Source organism: Pipistrellus hanaki, assembly GCF_964339955.1.
Source record: "Pipistrellus hanaki genome assembly, chromosome: 4".
Taxonomy (NCBI): Eukaryota; Metazoa; Chordata; class Mammalia; order Chiroptera; family Vespertilionidae; genus Pipistrellus; species Pipistrellus hanaki.
In genome coordinates, this window is record NC_140506.1 from 25,917,619 (window position 1) to 25,939,139 (window position 21,521).

General features: G+C 55.1%; 1 protein-coding gene across 7 annotated transcripts in view; it reads left to right on the forward strand.

Annotated features, from left to right (window-relative positions):
- The first annotated feature begins 7,549 nt into the window (after positions 1-7,549).
- SLC9A3 (solute carrier family 9 member A3) overlaps positions 7,550-21,521 on the forward strand; it is a 49,739-nt gene continuing 35,767 nt past the window's right edge. For 5 of the 7 annotated variants that reach the window (XR_014794755.1, XR_014794756.1, XM_084880594.1 and 2 more), the window contains exon 1: positions 7,550-7,915. Coding sequence is in view for 5 of the 7 variants with exons in the window: in XM_084880594.1 (XP_084736720.1) it covers positions 7,696-7,915 (220 nt within the window). In the remaining 2 variants the exon portion in view is untranslated. The remainder of the gene's footprint in view (positions 7,916-21,521) is intronic. The other 2 variants (XM_084880593.1, XM_084880591.1) reach the window with 2 other exon arrangements.

Below are 21,521 nucleotides of genomic sequence, written 5' to 3' on the forward strand. Positions count from 1 at the left end.
GAGGCCCAGGGAGCAGGCACAGGCTGGCACTCCTGGGTCATTCCTGGTGTCGAGACAGGGCCCCACCATGGTGCACAGCACGGGTTACAGACCAGGCCTCTGGGTCCAGCCTGGAGTCCCATTCACACCCGTGTACCACAGTGAGTGGCTAGTTGGGGTAACTGAACCTCTTCAATAAACAAGATCTCCCCCAAGGCAGGTGCGAGTCTGGCCCCAAGGTCTACAGAGCTTGTCACCCACATCAGGTTTTGGTAAGAAATGCCTGGTTGCCTGGTGGCTTCCATGCACTTCCAGCTCAAATGAAAACAAGGAGCGTGGAGGAGTGGGGAGCATCGGACGAGGGGGAAGTTTCCCCACCTGAGGGTGGGGGTGGGGGATGAGTTTGGATCAAGCAAACAATCACCTGATTAACCGATTCCTTCCTTCTTCTATAATTCCGTGGTGACAGGCAGGAATTCCACCAGCAGATAGCAGAAGTGAGTCATCGCACGCAGGCCCACCACATGCATGCTTTGAGTGCAGGGCAGTGTTCGGAATGATAATTTGTTCCTAGTGGGCACAGCCTAGTGGGCACAGCCTTATGGTCCAGACTCTCACACTACCAAGTGGGGTAGGAACAAAGCGAGGGCTGCTCCTCACAGTGGCAGGTGGGGCCAGCACCGGGCCACTCCCTCCTGAGTATCTGCTCCCAGCTGCTTCCTAAGACACCGAATGATCCTAGGCATCTAAGTATCCAGTGGCTCCAGAGTCCTCAGCCAGCAGGAAGCCTTGGGTGAGCTGAGAGGGCTGCTATGCTGTCTATGCAGGTGAATGAATCCCCCCAGAGGGTGGGCCTTGCAGTACAGGGGAGGGGGGCAAAAACAAGTCTCCTGGAAAACGGGAAAAGCCACAGCTGAGCCAGATTGAAAAGCTCTGTCCAGAAAACACGAATGTGTCCAGCTAGGAACACACTCTGGAGCTCCTGGGGGCCTTTGGGCCTGGGAAGAAGCCGAGGAGGAGACCTGGATGACCACTCAAGTATGAGAAGCCTCTGGGACACCAACGGAAGCTGAATTCTGTATGAGCAGTGACTGGGAACGCAGCTGTGAAAGCAGTGGGCAGGCCCTACCTGGGGGACATGGGTGAGGTCCCAGTTGTGGCGCTGCTTCCTGGATCTCTCCTCCTCTGCATCTCCAGGCTCACCACTCTTCGGGCTCTCCTCCGACTTTTTTGATGCATGGGAAGTGAGGTTCAACTTCCCATACATTGACTGAAGGCTTGTCTGTGCTACACACAGAACCTGGCAACACAAGCCAAGGTAGCTGAAGGGAAGTGACATAACAACAGAGCTTAGGGAAATTAACCAGGCCCAACAGAAGAAGAAAACATTCGAAGACAGACATGCAGAGCGGAGTCTGAATTAGTGACGGACAGATGGAGCTGAGCCTAATGAAGTAATGGACAAAAAGGAGCTGAGTTTTTCACTAAGGGATGGGACAAATGAAGGTGGATCTGGTTGAGTGATGAACCAAAAGGAGCTGAGCATGAGTGAGTGATGGGCAAGACAAAGCTGAGTTTCAGTAAAGGATGGAGCGAACGAAACCGAGCCTGAATCAGTGATGACCCAAAAGGAACTGCGTGTGAGTGAGTGATGAAACAGACAGAGCTCAGTCCAAACCCCATTAGTGATGGACCAAATGGAGTTAAGTCTGAGTGAGTGATGGACAAGACGGAGCTGAGTCTCTGGCAGAGAAGTGTTAGTGATAAATGTCTGCCACTCATGCAAAGAGCAAGAGGTTAACAGCAAGATCCAGATCTTAAATACACAGATCAACCATTTCCATGTTATTAGTTAAGAATAGATGCATGAAGATAAATCTTGTCAGGCTTGATGAGAAAACAAAAAAATGCACTTTAAATATAAGAACACTGGTAGGTTGCAAGCAAAAGAATGTGGCAGACCCAGGGTTTTTATATATTAGGATGAGTTTTTAAAATATATTTTTATTGATTTCAGAGAGAAAGGGAGAGGGGAGAGATATAGAAATATCAATGATGAGAGAGAATCATTGATTGGTGGCCTCCTGCATGCCCCACACCAGGATCAAGCCTGCAATCTGGGCATATGGCCTGACCGGGAATCGCCATGACCTTCTGGTTCATAGGTTGACGCTCAATCACTGAGCCACGCCATCTGGGCCTAATGAAATGTTTGATGAAAACTTTACTCAAAATTCCTTGAAAATACAATTTACTCAAATGAACACAAAAAGAAACAGAAAGTCTGACTAGTCCTGTATTTATTAAATAAATTAAAGCCATACTTTAAAACTTTTCCACCTAGAAAACTGCAGAGCCAGCTGGAGGATTAGAAAGACTCCTTCCACAAACATCTTGTATATTTCTTGCTAGATCCCCCCCCCCCCCCCCGCTCCTCTCCCCCCCCCCCGTAGGTGTGTTTCATAATTTTTTATGCTATGTAAATAGTATTGTCAAATTAGCTTTCATTTTCTAAGACATCTGTTGCAGTGTATAAAAATTGATTTTGTAGCCAGCATCCTTGCTGACCTACCTCTCCTTAATTCTAATGATTTGTAATCATTTCTCTCCTGGCCCCCTTTTGGGCATTACATAGAAGCGATATCTCACATGCTAAGAACAACTTTGTTCCTTCTTTTCCCAGTTCTTCTCTCAGTTTTTCTTTCTGCTCTTATGCGGAGAACAGCAGTGAGGGAGGCATCTGACGGCTCCTTACCTCCAGGAGACAGGTCCCAGTTTCATCGCACTGTGCTCACTGCGGGTTTGTAGGTCCTATTTGCCAGGCTAAGAAAACTTGCTTCTGTTCTAAGTGTGCTTAGAGTTTTCCTCTAAGTAAATGTTTTTTCACGAGTGGATTTATAATTTTCCCAAAGGCACTTTCTGCTTCTGTTGATCCATCACTGAGCTTTCTCCTTTAATCTGCTTTAATCTCTCCTTTAAAGCAGCTCTTCTAATATTAAGCCAGCTCTTCAGCCTGGTACCTTTTGCACTTGCACTTTACATGATTTATCTGGTTCTTGTGTTTAGGATGCTTCAGTTGTTGGTGGCGACTGGGCTGGTTTCTGAGCCGGTTGGCAAGGCTGGGGTCAGGGGCAGAGGGACACGGTTGGTCACCAGCCCTGGGGCTTTTGTGGGGCCTCAGTGATGAGCTGGGGTTAGAGGTCCTCACTGACCATGGGTGGGGGTGTGGAACACTGTGCAGAGGGATCACAGGGGGTTTCTGGGGAAGGGATCCCAGCCAGGGAATGCCAGGTGTATGGGGTCTTGCCTTCAGAAAGGAGGGGGATGTCAAGATTTCTGGGAGGAGGGGGCATGGCCCAGAGAGCAGGGCTTGAACAAGGGATGTAGTGAGATTGGCAGGTCTTCAGAAGGGACAGGAGGTAGGAGCAGGGAGTGATCAAAGTGGTTGGGGAAGGTGCTTCCACAGAACTCAGTGAAGCCAGATAGTCCCTGTTGCAGGGTCCCTTGTGTCCCCAAGGGTGGAGGGGGTGCCGAGCCTGGGGTGCAGGAACAAGGCAGGTCCAAGATCCTCGGGACCTCAATCCCGCCTCAGGCTCACTCACGTGCTACCAAGCCACAGACCAGCAGGGCTGGGGATGACATGGAATGTGACTGAAATCGCAGGTCCAAGGCCACAGCCTGGTGATCCCAGGGCCTGGGGACACTGTGATCAAGGTGGCAACATTGGAGCTATTGCTTAGCCTGAGACCCTCTGCCCCGAATGCCCCTCACCTGCATCCTGGCCTGTGGCCTCGGGTTAGGAAGGTTCCAGACTCACCTGAGGCCTCAGGGCCACCACAGGCCGACCACAGAAGAACCCCTGCTCACAATTTGTTCTGAAAAAATGCAGCTGTATTACTGCAATCAAATAAGGCAGGACACCTGTCATGCTGGTCTGCTCTTAAGGGGCCTAGGCAGGACCAGGCACAGCGGGCACTCGGCTGGCCCACTGGCTAGGAGTGTCATAGCGCCAGGCTCTTCCCTTCCTGAAGAGCTAGGGTTTAAAAATAAACTTTGGAGATGGGTGGCGAATGCCTGTGTGCATGGGCTTAAATATCCTAAAGTCACATTAAAACTTAACTTTCATCTCTTGTGTATTGTCAGCAGAAGCCTAGATGTGAACTGAATGGAATAGAGGTGATGTTTTTCGCTTTCGTGCCTTAATTTTGAAGTTCAGATGCTCATGACAGATGAGGGAGATTGCAGTTCTCTCGGACAGGCTACTCGCAGCGTTGTCACATCTTTGAGTTGGCCATGGGGTCATGGGGTCTCACAGTGCTAGGGACTAACTGTTTGCCCCCCCCAATCATTATGTTGGAGCTGCCGGAGCACCCACTGTGGCTGTATTTGGCAATAGGGAGGTAATTAAGGGTAAGTAAGGTTCATAAGGTTGGGGCCTTAATCCAATAGGGTCTGTGCCCTTTCAAGAAGTAGAAGAGACATTTCCCTCCCTCTCTCCCTTCTCATGTCTGCACTCCAGGAAAGGCCACACGAGAACACTGTGGTTGTCACCAAGGCAGGAAGAGACTCTAAGACAGTATGTGTACAAGCAGATCCACAGGTAATCCTCACCCAGGGAAGGGTGGAGGAGGGACGCTCTACAATGCTGCTCAGGCCTGCCTAACAGCGGTGCTGAGAGGGTAGTTATCAGATCCTCACACACCTGCCTGCCCCTGAGGACACCTCCCAACACACACGCACACCCAGGCCTCTGGCTACTCTTGGCCAGATGGCCATTTCGATTGTGCACAGTAAACTTTGAGGGCGCCATTCATAATGGTAGCCCTGGAGTGGTGGGATGCTGCAGCACTGCTTAAAACCACAGCCCACCCACCATGTGGACCCAGGCCTTATTGGGAGGAGGGGCACTGTGGAGAAGTGGGTCAGTGGGTGGGTGGTATATCAGGAGGAATGGAGCAGTACACACTCCCCACCCTCCTAAACTGACTTGTGCTTGTAAGGGAGGCTGATGTTCTCACCACTGTTCCATGCCCTGGAGCCCTCCAGCAACCTGAAGTGCAAAAGCATTCATCCTATACTTGCCTATTAGATCCTGCAAACAGCCTGCTTCTCCCCCGAGCTTGCACGACACTCCCACCATGCCGTTGCAGGGCCCTGCTTCCTTTCAACTCTTTCTTGTCCTCCGACAGCCCGAGGCCACCTCTGCAGCACACTGTCCGATGGCCAACAACAGGCCTCAGCTTTCACTTTGAACCCTCAAGTCTGCACACTAACACTCAGCTCCTCTGCCCTTTGAACTGCCTCCTGGGTCTCAGCAGCAGCCGCTCCCAGAAGAAATGCCCTGAGCTCTTAGGACAGGCTCTGGTAAAAACCCCCAAGGGTGGCATGACCGGAGGGTCACTGGGCATCATAGTACATGCTGTTCTGGTGGGCATTTGGCCTTTCTGTGGAATGCAAGGGCACCATCTTCAAAGAGGATGGTTTTTTAAAGGCTTTATTTACCCATGAACCATGAGAAAGGGACGAGGAGGGTGTCTGGGCTGCAGGTAATCTGATCATATCCAGCTGGCTCTTCCTCTGGGACAGGAGGCCAAGAATAGAGCAGGGGACAGAAGCAGGTACAGCAGCATGAATAGGCTTGAGCTGGGAGCAACCACCACCCACCATGGCACACCGAGTATGGTCACCCTGGCAGCTCCCAGTCACATACTCCCACAGACCCTTAGTCCAGCCTCCACCCCATGCTCACTACAACCCTTGAGGCTGGCCTTTCTCCCCCTATCCCCCCCCCCCCCCAAGAATCCCTGGGCTACCACAGAGGCCCTTACAGCTGGCAAGTCCCCCCAGAACCCCCAGCTAAGACTGATGCCCTCTGCAGTATCCTCCACGTGGTCGCCCAGCTTCACTCGCCGTTTAGCACCCGGCCACCCAGACAGGTGAGCATGATTTGAATTGATTCTTTCTCCCCTACATGGCTGATGGCCACCTCTCCTAAGAAACGAGGGAGAAAATCCAAGGAGTAAAGTCATCCAGCTTGTCAGCCCACCTCCTGAGACTCCAACACATTCTCAGGTATTAGAAGAGATGTGTCCACCTGCATCCATCTAACTAGCAACTCCTCGAGCACTCCTCTGTGCCAGGCACCGTTTCAGGCACTGGGGATGCAGCCATGAGTCTGGCGGGCTTTGTGCAGCCCCTCACTCAGGGAACAGATGTTTCCATGGGGAGGGCAGACAGGCAACAGGCAAACAGAGCAGACAGCACGGCAAAGCCTGGGAGGCATGGAGGAATATTAGGAGGGGAGCTGGGAGGTCAGAGGATGCAACAAAGAGGTGACATTGGAGCAAAGGCCTCGTGGAGCCCAGGAAGCCTGGGAGAAGAGGTCCCCAGAGAGCGGGTGCATCTGGCAGAGGGAGGCTCAGAGGAGGTCAGGGAGAGGAGTTCCTCTGCGTTGGAGGGACCCATAGGAGGGCCAGACCAGGCAGATGAATGGGGACCTTTACAGCAGTGGGTGGTGGCCAGAGGCGAGGAGCAGTAGCTGGTTTGTATTTGCACGTAGAACAGAAAACCTGTCCTGGAAACAGCGGGAGCTGAAGAAGTCAGGTATGCCTCCTAGGTTTGGGGCTGAACAGAAGACAGGGCTGCCCCTGCTGAGGCTGCAGGGTGGGCTTAGGGAGGAAATGTGAGGTGCGCTTGCATCGTGGAGACCGAGATGTCCAGGTGAGCCATCTGCAGGTGCAGTGCAGACTGAAGGGACTTGAGGGCAGAGTCCCCACCGGTGCGAAAACCATGTCAATTTGAAGCCCATCCTGAGGTAAAAGGGGCATTTCAGGCGCAATACTGTAAGTCTGAGCAGGGCCCTTGGGTCCTGAGGTGGGGGAAGGGGGAAAGAGGTAGAGGTCCCTCACAGAAGGTAGGAGGCCATGCTTGGAGAAGCGCAGAGACTTGGATTCTGCATCACCCTGGTTTCTGACAAGTTGTTGGATCCTGTGACGAAATGCTGGGGAAGACAGTAGGAGGCTGGCAGCCCGGCCCCCTTTCTGGGTCCTTGTGCCTCTGGGGGGTGGTGGTGGTGGTGGTGGTGGTGGTGGTGGTGGTGGTGGTGGTGTCTGCACAGCCCCAGATGCTGCTTTTGTGGAGAAGGAGGAGCTTGGGGCCAGTGTTCCCATGGGCGGCCCCTGGCAACTCCGGAGCTGAGCGAGTGCCACCACGGGGCGCTTGATGCACCCAGCGCCCACCCACCACCTGACAGCCACGCCCTGGAGGACCCCCAGCCCTCGGCGCTGCAGCTCCGTCCCCAAGGGGGAAGGTCCTCCCTCCATCGCTCTGCGACCGCACAGACCTCCCGGCCTGCGCCCTGCAGCCCAGGGCTCCAGGAGAGGGCGGGCGTGGGTTGAGGACGCGGGAAGGTGAGGCCAAGGGGCCGGTCGGGCCCGGGGTGGGCGTGCCGAGAACGCGCGGTGTCTGCGCTCCGTGAGCGCAGCGGGGGCGGGCAGGCTCCGCCCCGGGGCGGGCGGGGGCCGCCGGATTAAAGGCCACCGGGGCGGGCGGGACCGGACCGCAGCCCGCACCCCGAGCGCTCTCGGCTCCGCGCTGCCCAACGCGCGTCCGTCCAACCGGCCGGCGCGCCCGGCGGCCCCCGCGCAGCGCGTCCCGCAGACGCAGCCGGACCTACACGCCATGAGCGGCCGGACCGGACCCTGAGCGGCGGGGACCATGTCGCGGCGCGGGGTTCTGGGGCCCCGCTGGGGACTTCTGCTGGCGCTGCTGCTGGCGCTGGGCGAGCTGCCGCAGGTGGCGGGCGTCGAGGAGGAGCCTGGCGGCGGCGGGCACCAAGACAGCGAGGGCTTCCAGGTGGTCACCTTCAAATGGGACCACGTCCAGGACCCGTACATCATCGCGCTCTGGATCCTCGTGGCCAGCGTGGCCAAGATCGGTAAGCAGCTCCGGACTCGGAGGGAGGGCTCCGGGGTTCTGGCCCCGCAGCGACTTTCTCTCGACCGACCCCGCCTGCCTGCGCTCCCGCGGGCAGAACGAGGCGCCCATCTTCCTTCCTCCCTCCCTCCGCCGGGTAGGTGCCGGCTCCGCGGTCTTCCCCGTGGAAGGGGCGCGTTCGGTGTCAATTGCCGCGCGGTCCCTTGCGAGAGCACCGCTCCCAGCCCCGGGGAACCAGCCCTTGCGTCGGCAGGGCAAGGCTCCGGGGCCGCGAGCCTGGCCGGGCCCGGAGTGGCCGTGCCGGTCCCCAGAGTCCCCCGATCTTGCCGGGCAGGTGCTGGGGAGGGAGAAGGGGGGAGCCCGCGCTCTCTGGGCTCCAGGCTGCCCATCCAGGCCCGCGGTGCAGCGCGTCTCTCCACCCTGGCGCTCCTGCGCCGCGTTTTCTGTCTGTCGGGCGGGCTCGTGGGGGGCTTTTGAGCGCCCTGAAAAGGGGAATGCCCTTGTTGTCAAGCACCGAAGTGATAATTTGTTCCCAGGGCAGAAGGGGAACGGTGCCGCTCACAATGAAACCCAGTAAAATCCTGCTTACAGGAGCGGTTTTCCCACGGAGTGTTTCTCTGTTTAAAAATCCCTTCCTGTCAGATTTCTTTTCTTCTAACTTGCTCCAATGAGCCAGCAAAGTGGGATTGCCAGAACTCCGCAGCAAGGTGATGGGAAGGTCATCTTTCCTAAGGGCGTAGGAGGACTGAAGTCTCTAAGTGCCGGTCAACATCAGGGAGGGTCTTAGTTGAGGTGTTGGAGGTGTGGTAGCATTTGTAACTAACTAGGGGGAGCCTGAGAGAGGGCCCCTGAGCGGGAGGTCTGAAGACACCTTCCCCCCATCCTTGCCCCCCCAAGGAGCTGTAGGTGGCAGGAACAGATCACCAACGGTTTGGGAATGGGGAAGAGCAGGCAAGAAGAAGAGGAGTCTTTCTGGGGCCTTGGAGGGGACTGACGAGCTCAGAATGCTGGGAAAGACAGGTTTGGGGCAAGACCTTAGAGAGCTTTGGACCTGGAGTTGAGGGTACCTGGCAGAAGCTGGGTGCTGCTTGTTTTTCCTTCATTTCCTCCCTTGAAAGTCCCTCTCTTTTCTGCTTTGCCTTTCTTAGCAGCTCCCTCTGTCTCTTCCCTCCTTTGTCCTGGCATCTCTGTAGTCCCTTGGCCCCACCTGCCTGGTCACCTTGCTTACTTGGTCCCCCACTGGAAAGCCCTGTGGTCTTGTAAGCTGTGTCTCTGCCAGATGCCTCTGCCAGGGCGAGACCACTGACACTAGCCATGTCCAGTGTGACACTTACTGGGCAAGTCCAACCTCAATGTCTGGGCATACCCTGCCCGGACACTCACACTGCTCACCTAAGAACGGACCTGTTTCTGGGGCACAGTTGTAGGGGGACGGGGAGGAGGGTGGGCGCGTGGGGGGGGGGGGGGAAAGGGGCGTCTCTTCCTCTGCCACATTCTTTACTCCATGAAACCACCATAAGGATGATGACATGTGCAGGGTGGGCCCAAGACACTCTGGGAGGTGCGGCACCTCTGTTGTGTAATCAAGCATGCATTTTCTGTCTGGCCCCGATGGCGGCCCAGGTGTGGAGCCTGGCATATGAAAGTCCAGGGCCAGCCATCAGGGCACCAGCTGTTCCACCTGGAGTGGGTGTGGGGACCCTGGGAGGGTGGCACTGACCCAAGTATTTGCCTGGCCCAGATTTTGTTACTCACCCAGGAAGAGCCATGGCCTGCAGGTCTCCGAGCACTCGGACTGTCTGAAGAGGGCCTTCTCCGGGTGGGGCTGCCCGCTCCAGCAGCTCCAGCGCCGTCTCATGGGCAGGGCAGAATGTGTTTCCCTTCTGGCACTCACCACTTAAAAAAGTCTCACCTCAACAGCACCACACCCTGCAGGCTGTAATCCTGGGAGGCTGGAGGTAGGGGCTCTCAGGACAACACATAGAGGATCCCAGGGAGAAGACCCCTGGGGTGCCCTCTGACCCTGGGTCAGGCCTTGCCCTGTCCCTGCCTAGATATTCTTCTGAATTTGGAGGCTCCCACTATGATGGTATCAGGGCCTGGCCTGTGACTAGGCATCACTACACACACTCAGTTTCCCCATCTTTAAAAGGAAGCTGGGACTGCACCCATGCCCAGCCTTGTTCCCTCCCTGTTCTTCCTTACGGCCTCTCCCCATTAATCCTATATCCTCTCCCCATTAATCCTATCCCCTGGAATCCTCTGCCCTGACCCTGCCCAGTTCCCCAAGGCCGTCTTCATGGCCCCACCTCTTTTCCTGACTTCTGAAGTCCCCCATTTCTTTCTGCCTTGTCCTGTCCCCATCTTCTGAGGCTGCTCCTTCTTCATCCACCTTGGGGCCCCGCCCCTGGGTCCGGACCTAAGTCCTCCCCCCACCCCAGGTCCATTCTCCCTTCACTGCCCCACACCCAGCACCTTCAGGTACTGTCTTCCAGGGGCCCCCCTCTCCAGCCCTGGTTACCTGAAAGGAGTCTCTGCACAGACATCTCCCCACACCTCAGAGGAACCACCACTCCCCCCACTTCTCAGCTCTCCAGGCTCAAAACCAAGGCTTAGTAAACAATCTGGACCCACCGCTCACACTTAGCCACCTAAACCAGGAGTCACCTCGGGCCAATGACCTCATCTCAGTGGTCCCCACTCACTCCAGACCAGACCAAGCTGAGCTCCACACCTTCCAAGGCTTGGGTCTCACCCCCCACAATCCACTGTGCTCTCTGCAGTGAAAATCAGAGCTCTGGCCTAGTTTTTGCTGGACTAAGTCAGGGACCTCCCACTGCCCAGCCCACCTCCCTGCCCAAGCCCTCTGCATTCAGGTGCCAACCTCTACCCCACCGCTCATCCCTAAGAACTCTGGACTTACACTTGAGGCCCTGACTCAGGGACCAGACCCCCTCAGACATCTCCCTCCCTGCAAAGCCAACCCCAATGCCTGTCGCTCAAAACCCTAAGGACTAATCACGCCCACACCTTACCCTGATGGGGCTGGAGGCCTCGCGGCCGTGGGTCCAACCCGTGCACAGATGAGGGACGTGCTTGGATCACAGTGTACTTCCTCCCGCCCCACAGTCCAGGGTTCACACTTGTTAAGCCACTTGGCCCCATTCATCATTTAAAATGGTCAGGGATCATCTAGACTATTTGAGTCTCAAATTACAGGAACAGAAGAGCTGGATTGATACTGATTTCCAAACACCTTGTGTTGGAGAGGTCAGGTTGCTTCCAGCCATTAGTAATCTTGATGGGGAAAGAAGGTGCAGGGGACCCTGAGACACAGGCAGGAACTCCTGCATAAGCTTCAAGCAGCTTCTCTGCTCAGCAGCTGGGGACAGAGACCCTGGAGAGCAGGGTCACAGCACTATCTTGGTGACCCGGGACTGGGTTCTGCCACTTTGCAAGGTGAGGAGCAGGTATGGCTCTTGTACCCACAGATGTCCAATGAGCCAGCAAAGTCGGATTGCAAGCTCCCCACATGTATACATCTGGGCCTGTTACTGCATCTTTAGGAAATTCAGAGGAGAAGGAGGCCACTGAGGCCAGGGAGCCGAACACAGCTCAAGGACAGGTGGAAAATGAGGGTGAGGATCCTTATGCAGTGGGTGGTGTCTGCCCTTGGTGGAGAGAAAGGGCCTTTCTCTGGAACAGCCAGGAGCCCCCCCCCCCCCGGGCATGTGCTTCTCTGGGGCGGGTCCCAAGTCTGCAGCCACCCATACCAGGGTCACTTTGGACCTTGCACCAGGCCAGGCTTTCTCTCCCTAACAATGTTCTCAGTCCTCAGGCCTCCCCTGGCTGTGTGACTTCTGTCTAGACACCCCGCCCAGTGGTGGATTTCTCTGCGGTATAGCTGTCGGGCACTGAAATATGCTCCAGGCTGTGTGGGAAGCTCTGGGTGGTGTTTAACTCCTGGCTTAATTACTCCTGCTCTGGGTTTAGATGGGGAGCCCCTGACTCCTATCCCACTCTTTCCTGTGGGCCCCTGGGCACCTTCTACCATGCTCTCTGCACCCCCTGAATTTCCCTTGCTGGCCAGGAGGGAACGCATAAGAGGATCTGGAAGATAAGGATGGCCTAGAAGGGCAGAGTAACCACCAGGAGTCCCAGTGCAACCTATCCTCCCAAGAGTAGACAGTCAGTGGGCCCTAGTGGACCCCGGTCCTCACAGGACAGATGGAGTCCATGGGAGTGAAGACCCATTATCCAAGGCCTGGAACCAAGGACTGTCCCCGGAGTCTCTGCTGGAGGGAAGGTGCCATGCTGAAGGTGTAAAGTCTCCCTTTTCAGGAACTGCCCAAGGGAGAATTAGCCCCTGGCTATAAAATAATCCATGGGCATTCGGAGCTAAGGTATTCTGTTGGAATGATCTGAGGAAGGGGGCAAAGGTCAGGCAGTGCGATAGCACTTAGGCCTGCCTGCTCCAGAAGGGACTCCCCAGGGAGCCTTCCACCCGGGCCAGCTTCCCGAAACAGTCCAGCGTGAATCACCACCACTCCCCAGGACACCAGGCTCTTCTCCGGAGTCTGGCCCGGGCCAGCCTTGGTGCGCATGCACAGGCTCTGTGAAGGCAGGAGTTTGGCGAAACTTAGCTCTGGGCTCTCTGATCCGGCCCTTAACCAGCCTCACACTTTATTTCTTCACAGACACGTTCAGCCCACCCCACCCACAGTTCTGCCCCCCAGCTCTGGCCCAGTAGGACAGAGGCAGGACTTCCTTCCACATGCGCCAGGCCCTTCCCCGGGAGCTCCCCAAGAGCCAGGGAGTGTTTAAAGTCGGGGTTCCCATCCACACATCTCCCCGTTTTCTCTCCACTCCCTTTTGGCAGCGAGTTTTCCCAGGAGCTGTGCACCTGAAGCGGGTGGGGAGATCAGTTCTGATGAAGGAGGCGAGCCAACATCAGGGCTGGCCAAGGTTAGGGCTGGCCAAGGTCAGGGCCAGTCTCCTCAGCTCCTCTACCTGCCCTACGCTGGCAGGTGCTCTGAGTTTCTCAGAGAAGGGGCTTCCCCAGCTCTGCCCCTGCTGGGGAGCTAGGACAGGTCTGCCCCCAGAGCATGGTATCCATGGCTCTGAGTCTGACAGCTGGCAGCTCTCTGGTGTTGGGTCTCAGACACCAAGCTTTGGGGTGCTGAGTATTGGAATGCTGGATCTCAAGTACCAGGTATTATGGTACCAGGCCTCAGGGACCATGTCATGGGGTGCTAGGTATTGGGGGGCATCTGTGCAGAGCCTGCTTCCCCACCCTTAGCACTGGAGCCTAGAATGGCTGATTTCCTGCTTGAGCCATGCTGAACACAGTGGGGTTTCTGCCCCTTGCATCCAGAAAAGTTTCAAGGCAGCTGGGTGGTTTCCTAGTATGAGAGTCTGAGCTGTTTGAGGTTTGCTCATCTGGGGCAGGTCTTTGCCCCCACCCGTGCCTGTACCTTGCTCACACCCTGCCCCCACCCTCTGACCTCCAGCCCTTCTTCCTGACCTCATGCACTTGTTTCCAGCTCTTCTCTATCTCTTCATATCTTTTCTTCTATCTCCTCCTGTCTATTCAGAGCTGGGGAGATAGCAGTGCCCGGAGTCCAGGTGCCTGCAGTAGTCCTCCCCACCCAGCCCTGCCTGCAGAGCCCATCAGATTGGAGGGGGTGCTGAGCTCAAGGGGGCATGTGGGCTGGGGGTGGGTGAGTTCGTGGCAGCCTCCCATCCACCATGCTGTAGCCCTGCTATACAGTGGCTTTTCTTGGCTTCACCTAAAGCTCAGACTCCTACACACACACACACACACACACACACACACACACACACACACACCCCTCCCCAGTCAGGCAGGTCACCAGGAATTGGAGCCCCACCTACCCAGGACATTTCTTGCCCCACCTCTTCTGAGCTCAGAACCTCCAGCCCTCTACCCCCAGCTCCTGAGGATCCCCCCACAACCAGGTCAGGGTTGCAAAGGCAGGGACTGTGTATTTCTCTTCCTGCTGTGTACCCAAAGTCCGGAGGCCTGCCCAGGCTCCTGAAGATCTGCTTTGCAGAGGTGAGGGATGAATGAATGAGTGAGTGAACCAATGAATACACTGATGAATCTCAGCTTCTCACTTGTCTGTGAGCTTCCTACAAACCATCCAGGTGCTGGGTCTGGCTAGCAGCTTCCTAAGCTCCTTGGCTGAATTCTCCACCATCCTGCCACCCCTCAAATTGCCATGCAGCCTCTGGTGAGCCGAGTGGCACACCCTGTGACAACACCTCCAGGAAGGCAGACCATTGACAAGTGGCGCCAGCATTAGCTCAGAGTACTGTGGGCGTGTTGGGGTTTAGGGTGGAGAGCACCATCACCCCAAACAGAGCTAGCCTGGGTGGGCCAGGTCTCCAGGAGACGGCATGCTAGCCTATGCATGTCTGAAGTGCCCTCCACCACAAGCTGAAATCTGCTGCCCTGTTCGCCACCGTGCAACCTTCTGGATTAAGACAGAATGACTGCCAGGTCCTGACATGCTGGCCTCCAGACACACAGACACCTGCACAGGTCCTGGCTCATGCACCTTCCTGGGACACAGCCTGGAACTTGGGTCCCAGGCAGGTCAATACCGTCAGCAAATTGATGACTCTTTTGGGTTTGAACGATTTACTTTATCAAAATAATCCAAAATGTTTGATCTTTATTTATTTATTTATTTATTTATTTATTTATTTATTTATAGCAGCCATAGTTCTGGGCACTAGATGAGCTCTCACTAGTGTAATATTCATTTAACAAATGTTAGTGCTGCCACGTGCCTGGCACTGCTGTAGGCCAGGAGGAGGTCACTTCAAACCAAACAAACCCAAGCTTTGGAGGGTAGCATTTGTGCAGGGACAGACAGATGCAATCATGCCACAGGATAATGACATTAAGTTCAATAGTGAACAAATGATGGGAGGAGTGAGTCTTTGGGTAAGGGGAAAAGCATTTTCAGAGTGAAGCAGCCAGTGCAATGGTACTGTGATGGGCCTGTGTTGGTATACCTGAGGAGCAGCTGGGAGACCCATCAAGGGAGGGATGGGAGGTGAGGTCAGAGGGGCCAGGGAAGTGGAGCCATGAGAGCTTCTGAACTGAGGCGAACTTGACCCACTGGGAGGTAAAGGAAGCCAGGCCTGGGGCCTCTTATTGAGTGGCATAGAGCACACTGACACCAGCTGCTGCTTGTTTGAGAGATTTTAGGAAAGTCTGAAGCCTGAGCCAAGACAAGCCATTTATATGGAAAAGCCACTGCTAACAGCTTGGGTGGGCTGCAAATTGGGTGGGTGAGTCTCAGGGAATCATCAGGGTCTTGCAAACAGTGATGGATACTCAGATATGGGGCTTGCCAGTCAGCTCTGTGATGGGGAAGGATGAGGGAACAATGACTCCTGTCTGGGAGAAAGCTGCCCCTGAGTTCTTGCTTTGGTTCCAGACAGTCCAATTCTTCCCATGTGTCTTTGGATCCCCACAAGCTGCAGCCCCAGCACTGAAGCTCAGAGGGAGTGAGTCCATGTGCTGCCCCTTTACAAGGAACTGCCTGGGACTCCAGCAGTTCCCCTGTTACTTAGCCACAATCCCCACTGGTTTTTATAGCCCAGAATTATGGGGGCTTCTCTTCACAGCACTGGAAGCCCGGGCTGAGGGGTCTGGTGAGGGGCTGGGATTTCTTGCTCTCCTCATGGGAAGGCTCTGCAGCTGAGATATCCCTCCTGATTAAAAAAATACTACACATGTGCGTTGGACCAGCCTGTTCTGCACCTCCGCCCCTCCTACCAGTTTCACTGTGCTTTCTTCTTCATTCTTTAGTTGTAGGACTTCTATTCAACCAGATTTCAGGTGGTTCTGAATGATGGTTGTTTTGTATTTTTGTTGTAATTTTGTTGTGAGAGGTGGCAAGTATCAGTGTTTACCTATGCTGCCATCTTGGTTCTCCTCTGTTGGCCATTTTTTGCCCCAGGGTTATTTATAAAGGGGAAAAGCCCTCTGATTTCATAAGATTCTTCCCAGTAGCATGTTCAGGATAAACAAGTCAGAAAACCAGTGCATATGTTCGCAAGGGTCTGATTAGAGATGCAAGTTCTTCTCCCAGGAGCTCTGATGGCTTGGTGAGACAAGGCCTCTGAGAGCTGAAGAGCCCATCAGGCTGCTGTTTTGGCCTCTGTGCCTCCAGCTTCCGAGGAGGGTGCATGCCTGGGAGGTAAGAAGGGTGAATGATGCCCGACTCTGTGGACTTGAACCACATGTAGGGGAGGCGATGACCGCTGACAGCACAGGGCTGTGGGTTCCCATGGCAAAGCTCTGGGCAGCACCCAAGCGGGGTGAGTGCTGATGTATTATTCTTCAGGTCATGCAAGGTGCCTGGGCTGGGGCTGGAGTCCTTCCTTGGAGCTGGCTGTGTCTCAAGTTCACATCTATAACCCAAGTGTTATATTCAGGAAGAGATGAAAGCCCCATGGTTTACTGGGTGAGGGGTCAGAGTCCAGGCAAAGGGGTCAGATGGTGGCCAGATGCAGGCTTCCCGTTTGTGAGAGATCAAGATGGGCCTCAGAGGAAGAGAGGTGGCTGAGCTGAGCAAGAGAGGCTGCAGGGAGAATACTCAGGCAGAAGCACCAGCCCAGGGGGCTCCAGTGGGTGGGGGCGAGGACCATGTGGGCTGCAGTGGTGGATGGTTAAGTCCTGAAGATGGAGATGGGGGATGGAGCATGGTTGAGCCACATTGTCTCCCAGGCACCCCCCGCTAGACACACACACACACACACACACACACGCACACGCACACACACACACTCCAATAGAATGCTCTACTTCAGGCACAGATATCTCTGCAGACAGACCAGTGTCAGCTCCAGGAAGGTGTCTTGTGAACCAGCCTCTGAGGGCAGAGATAGATCAGCTTCTTTCTGGGTCAAACCAGTGCTCAGGGGGAAGGAGTAGGGCTGCTGGGGGAGGGTCAGACTCTGTTTCTTCCCTTCCATGAATTCACCACCTGCCGAGCTGTCATGCCAAAGTCCAACCTGGTTGAGTTCTCAGCTGGAAAAGGGTTTCTTACAAAGGCAGGATGGGAAAGCTGGAAATGCCTGTTTCTAACAGCTTTTAGAACAATGCAAAGGGTGAAACCACCAGCTCATTGGGGCTCTGTTCCTTCTAGTACTTAGCTAGCTCTAGTTTTTGGGTACTACGGTCTCCCCTTCTGCTTTCCCTTGGAATTTGGCCCGTATGCACTAGGCATTCAGCATAGTTCACCCTCACCCCCACTGCTTGCTAGCTAGATATGGACATGAATGGGTCAGGGCCACTGGGGAGGCCCACGTCTGTGCATTTCCATGTGCATGTCCATGTGTAGTTGTGTGTGTGTGCGCGTGTATGTGCACTGGTTCCCATGAGATTGAGGGCTTATTGAGGGCACTAAGATCTATTCCCCATGTGGCCATGGATACTGGGCCTGGATTTGAATCCTGGCTCTGTCATTGCCCCACGCCCCACAATTACTTCTATGGTACCAACATCCCTGCGAGGGATCACTAAGGAGTGGGTGAAATTAGGGCCAGGACAGATAGCGGCAGGCACTTAGGGGATATCCAATTAACGTGAGTTACTGTCACCCCCACACATCTGATGGAGTGTTGGCATGATGGCTGTGGAACTCTGGACACAGGGTCACCAGGAAGGCTCCCTAGACGCACCCCAATGGGAAAAGCTGGGCTCCCAGGGATATGGGCTAGGGAAGAGCCTGGGGGTGTGGGAAGAGGCTGAAGCTACCTCTTGGCTGACGTTGGGTGAACCCATTGGAGGCTTGTCCCACTGAAAGTGGGTAGTGGGATCACAGAAGCCTTTCCAGCTTGAGAAGTCACCAGGCACCCCCAAGAGCAGGGCACCAAAGGGCCTCCGTCTCCTGCTCCTTCCCAAAGGCCAACTGAGAGGCCAGACTCCCTGAAGGCAGATGTCATCTCCCTGTGGTGACAGCAGTAACTCAATGACTGAGCGGAGAGTACTATAGAGCGCACCTTGTAAAGCAAAACCACACTCCACATGCGGCATTGCGGCCCATTTCCATGTCCTGTTCCTTCAGCCAAGAATCTATGGGTGAGGACAGTGGCGAGGGGGTGGGGGGAATAAGGCCATGGGGGGTGGGGGGAATAGGATGGAGGGGAGCTATGGGGGGGGAAAAAGAGCAACAACTGTAATAAACTGAACGATAAAGATAAAAAAAAAAAAAAAAAAAAAAAAAAGAAGAAGGAGAAGAAGAAGAATCTGGATGAGGGACCAGCTATCTCTGTCGCCTGGGGCAGCAGCTGAGAAGCCTGTGAGACCAGCTGTATGGGGCTTTCAGTGCCCTGGGGGCAGCTCCAGCCATCTCAAGTTAGCTCTTCTGGGGTGAGGCTGAGGCAGGCCCCCAGCGCAGGGATCTCCTGGAGGGAAGCAGGAGGGAAGAGGCTGGTCACTGTCCCTGAGCAGATACCACCCCAGCTGCAATCTGAGAATCTGAGACTCTCCAAGGCTCCCACACCCTGGCTCCTGCCTGGTCTGCTGCTGCCTCCGAGAGGCCTCTTGGTTGTCTTGTCTGAGGGCAAGCTGTGGTCCCTTCTGAGCCTCAGCTTCCACAGCAGGGACATGGCCAGCAGCAGCATCTCTCTCAGGTGTGGCTGTGAGGGTGGCCTCAAGCAGGTGGATCGAGTGCCCAGAAAGTAAAAGGTGCCTGACTCACTTTCTGCAAACATTTGTCATTATCCTCCATAGGGCCCAGCCTAGTGCCCGGAGATCAACAAACCATCGCTGAGTAAAAACAAAAAGTGCCAAGACAATCACACAATAGCGGCAGACACCTGTATCACGGCCACTGAGCTGTGGATTTCACGCACCCAGCAGGGGCAGGGCCAGTGTCCTTCAATGCTGGGTAAGGAGGGGACCCAGCAGTCCCACCCCACACATCTATTACCTGCAGCCTCTGGGTCTTCGCTGGTCCTTGAGTTGGGAATGATTTTGTGACCCTGTCCTGGAGGGGCCTGGTCTCCACCCACTGAGTCCCCAGCTACAGGGTTACTTCCTGGAGCTGGTCAGGCTTAGGAGGAGTGGTCCACCCTGGGATGGCTTTGGCTCCATGCAGGGGCAGCTCACACCACAACCGCTAATTCACCTCTTCTTTCCCCACTGTATCGCAGTGCTGGAATGGCCGGGGGGTGGGGGGTGGGGGGGGGTCCATCATGACTGCCATTTAAAAATATAGTTAGTGAACAGAGTAGGGACAGGGGTCAGGTGTGGGATGGGGTCTCTGGACACTGTCACCATTTGCAGGTATTGGCAAGTCCAAGCACCACGCCCCCCACCCCAATAAAGCTTGCTTTTCTGGAACTGGAAAAGGAAGGCAGTGTTAAGTTTGTGAGGAGTCCCTGGGGTTGTCAAAATCCTTTACTCATTAACTCAGTAATGCTGAGAATGTTCGGACGGCCAAGGTGCCCTCAGCCCCAGGCTGGAATGAGTCTTGCCCCACATCCTGCATGTTGGGGCCTTGGGGCCTGAGAGGAGTGTATCCTGGCCCAGCAGCCCCCCTGGCTTCTGGGGTGTCCCCCACAGGAGCACTGGCAGGTGCAGGATGGTCACACGTGGCCAGCCTCCCAGGGACAGGACGGGCTCTTTTCTCCACTCAGACCTGACACCAGCTCAGCTCCAGGAAACCCCCCATCCCAGCCAGAAGCTCCGGCTGGCATGGGGGGAGGAGAACCAGGGGCTTTGTCTTTGCACTCACTCTTCTTTGAGAACCCCGCCGGGCTGCCCATGGGAGGGCCACCTTCAGTGGGCTTTCCATTCATAATTCCGGTTTTCTCAATAGTCTGAAAATTCGTTTTAGCGTTAATGCCTTGAAGGCAAATCAAAAGAGTGGTGTGCCTTCCCCAGCCAGGGCCAGCATCTTGCTAAGTGTGTGGTGTGTCATCTGAAATCCTGAATTGTGCTTGTGGCCCGTGGCTAACACAGAACCGGGTAATATTTCTCAGGTAGACCTGATGTGGCACAGTTGTCTTTGTTCTGTCCTTGGCGGAGGCCTGGCCCCTGACCCACATTTCTAGTGGCCACCATCAGGGGAGGGGTGCTCAGGGCAGGCAGCCCTTGAGTTCAGTGGGTCCATCATACCACCCGGCCACCTGCAAGAGCCTCAGGGGCCGTGTTTATCTGTTTTCAGCTTATATCTATGCTACGGGGCCTCAGTGCCTGACTGTGGGGAGTTAAACAAGAAACTCTTCCCAGGAAGAAATTTCTCTTGCTGCTTAATATCCTCCTTGGGGTAGCACCCTGTGCCTCCATCAAGGGGAGCAGGGAGGGTCTGAGCTCCCTGGACAGCCTGGCCCTGAACCTACCGTCCTGCCATGAAAGCCACTCAGGTAGCCCATGGCTGGGCCCAGGAAAGATCCCTGTGCGCGCCATGGTGAAGGTGTGTACATGCCATGGTGAAGGTGTGTGCATGCCAAGGTGAAGGTGTGTGCATGCCATGGTGAAGGTGTGTGCATGCCATGGTGAAGGTGTGTGCATGCCATGGTGAAGGTGTGTGCATGCCAAGGTGAAGGTGTGTGCATGCCATGGTGAAGGTGTGTGCATGCCATGGTGAAGGTGTGTGCATGCCGTGGTGAAGGTGTGTGCATGCCATGGTGAAGGTGTGTGCATGCCATGGTGAAGGTGTGTGCATGCCAAGGTGAAGGTGTGTGCATGCCATGGTGAAGGTGTGTGCATGCCATGGTGAAGGTGTGTGCATGCCATGGTGAAGGTGTGTGCATACCATAGTAGACGTGTGCATGCTGTGGTGAGGGCATGTATAAGCCACGGTGTGGGGGGTATGGAGTGGAAGATCCCTCCTTCCTATTACCCCAGCCAAAAAATTAAAACTAAAGAAAATAAATGTCAGCTTTCCCCCTTTGCTTTTGTGGGGCTTGGGGTAGAAGCACTCCATGCACATTCCTTGCAGGAGTCTGATTTTTATCTTTACAATAGCCCAGAAAAGTCTAGACTGTCTATTATTTTACAATGAGGAAACCAAGACTAATAGAGATAAAATACTAATAATAACTTGAAGTAAGTGCCAAGACAGGTCCCTCCTACAGAAAGCCGTCCAATGTGTAGCAATGCGACTCTGACCCCCCTAAACTCCTCTCCCCCCCCTCCCCCCCCCCCCCCCCCCCCCCCGCTCCGTAGGTGTGGCTCAATGAGGGCCCCTGCAGCTGAGGACAGGGAGCAGCTCTCAGCCAGGCCATGCAGCAGGGCCTACCCTTGGCTCCTGACTCTTCCGCATCAGAGGCACACGGTGGTTCTCCGTGTTTGCCTCCAGGAGCCTTTGTCTGCATTTGCCTCAGTTGAGCTTCTTTCTAGAGACTCGGTGCCCCTGCAGGACCTCTGGGCTGGCGGCGTCTCTGGTCCTCTCACCCTGGGAGCCCTTTGTCCTCAGGCTGTGCTGCATCATATAAAAAATCAATAGCCCCACTGCTTCCTGCTGCTCTGTGGCCTGTGACAAAGTCCCGTCTTCGGTGGATGGTGCTCACAGCACCCTGATAGTGGAACCGTGGGGTCACAGCAGCTACGTGAC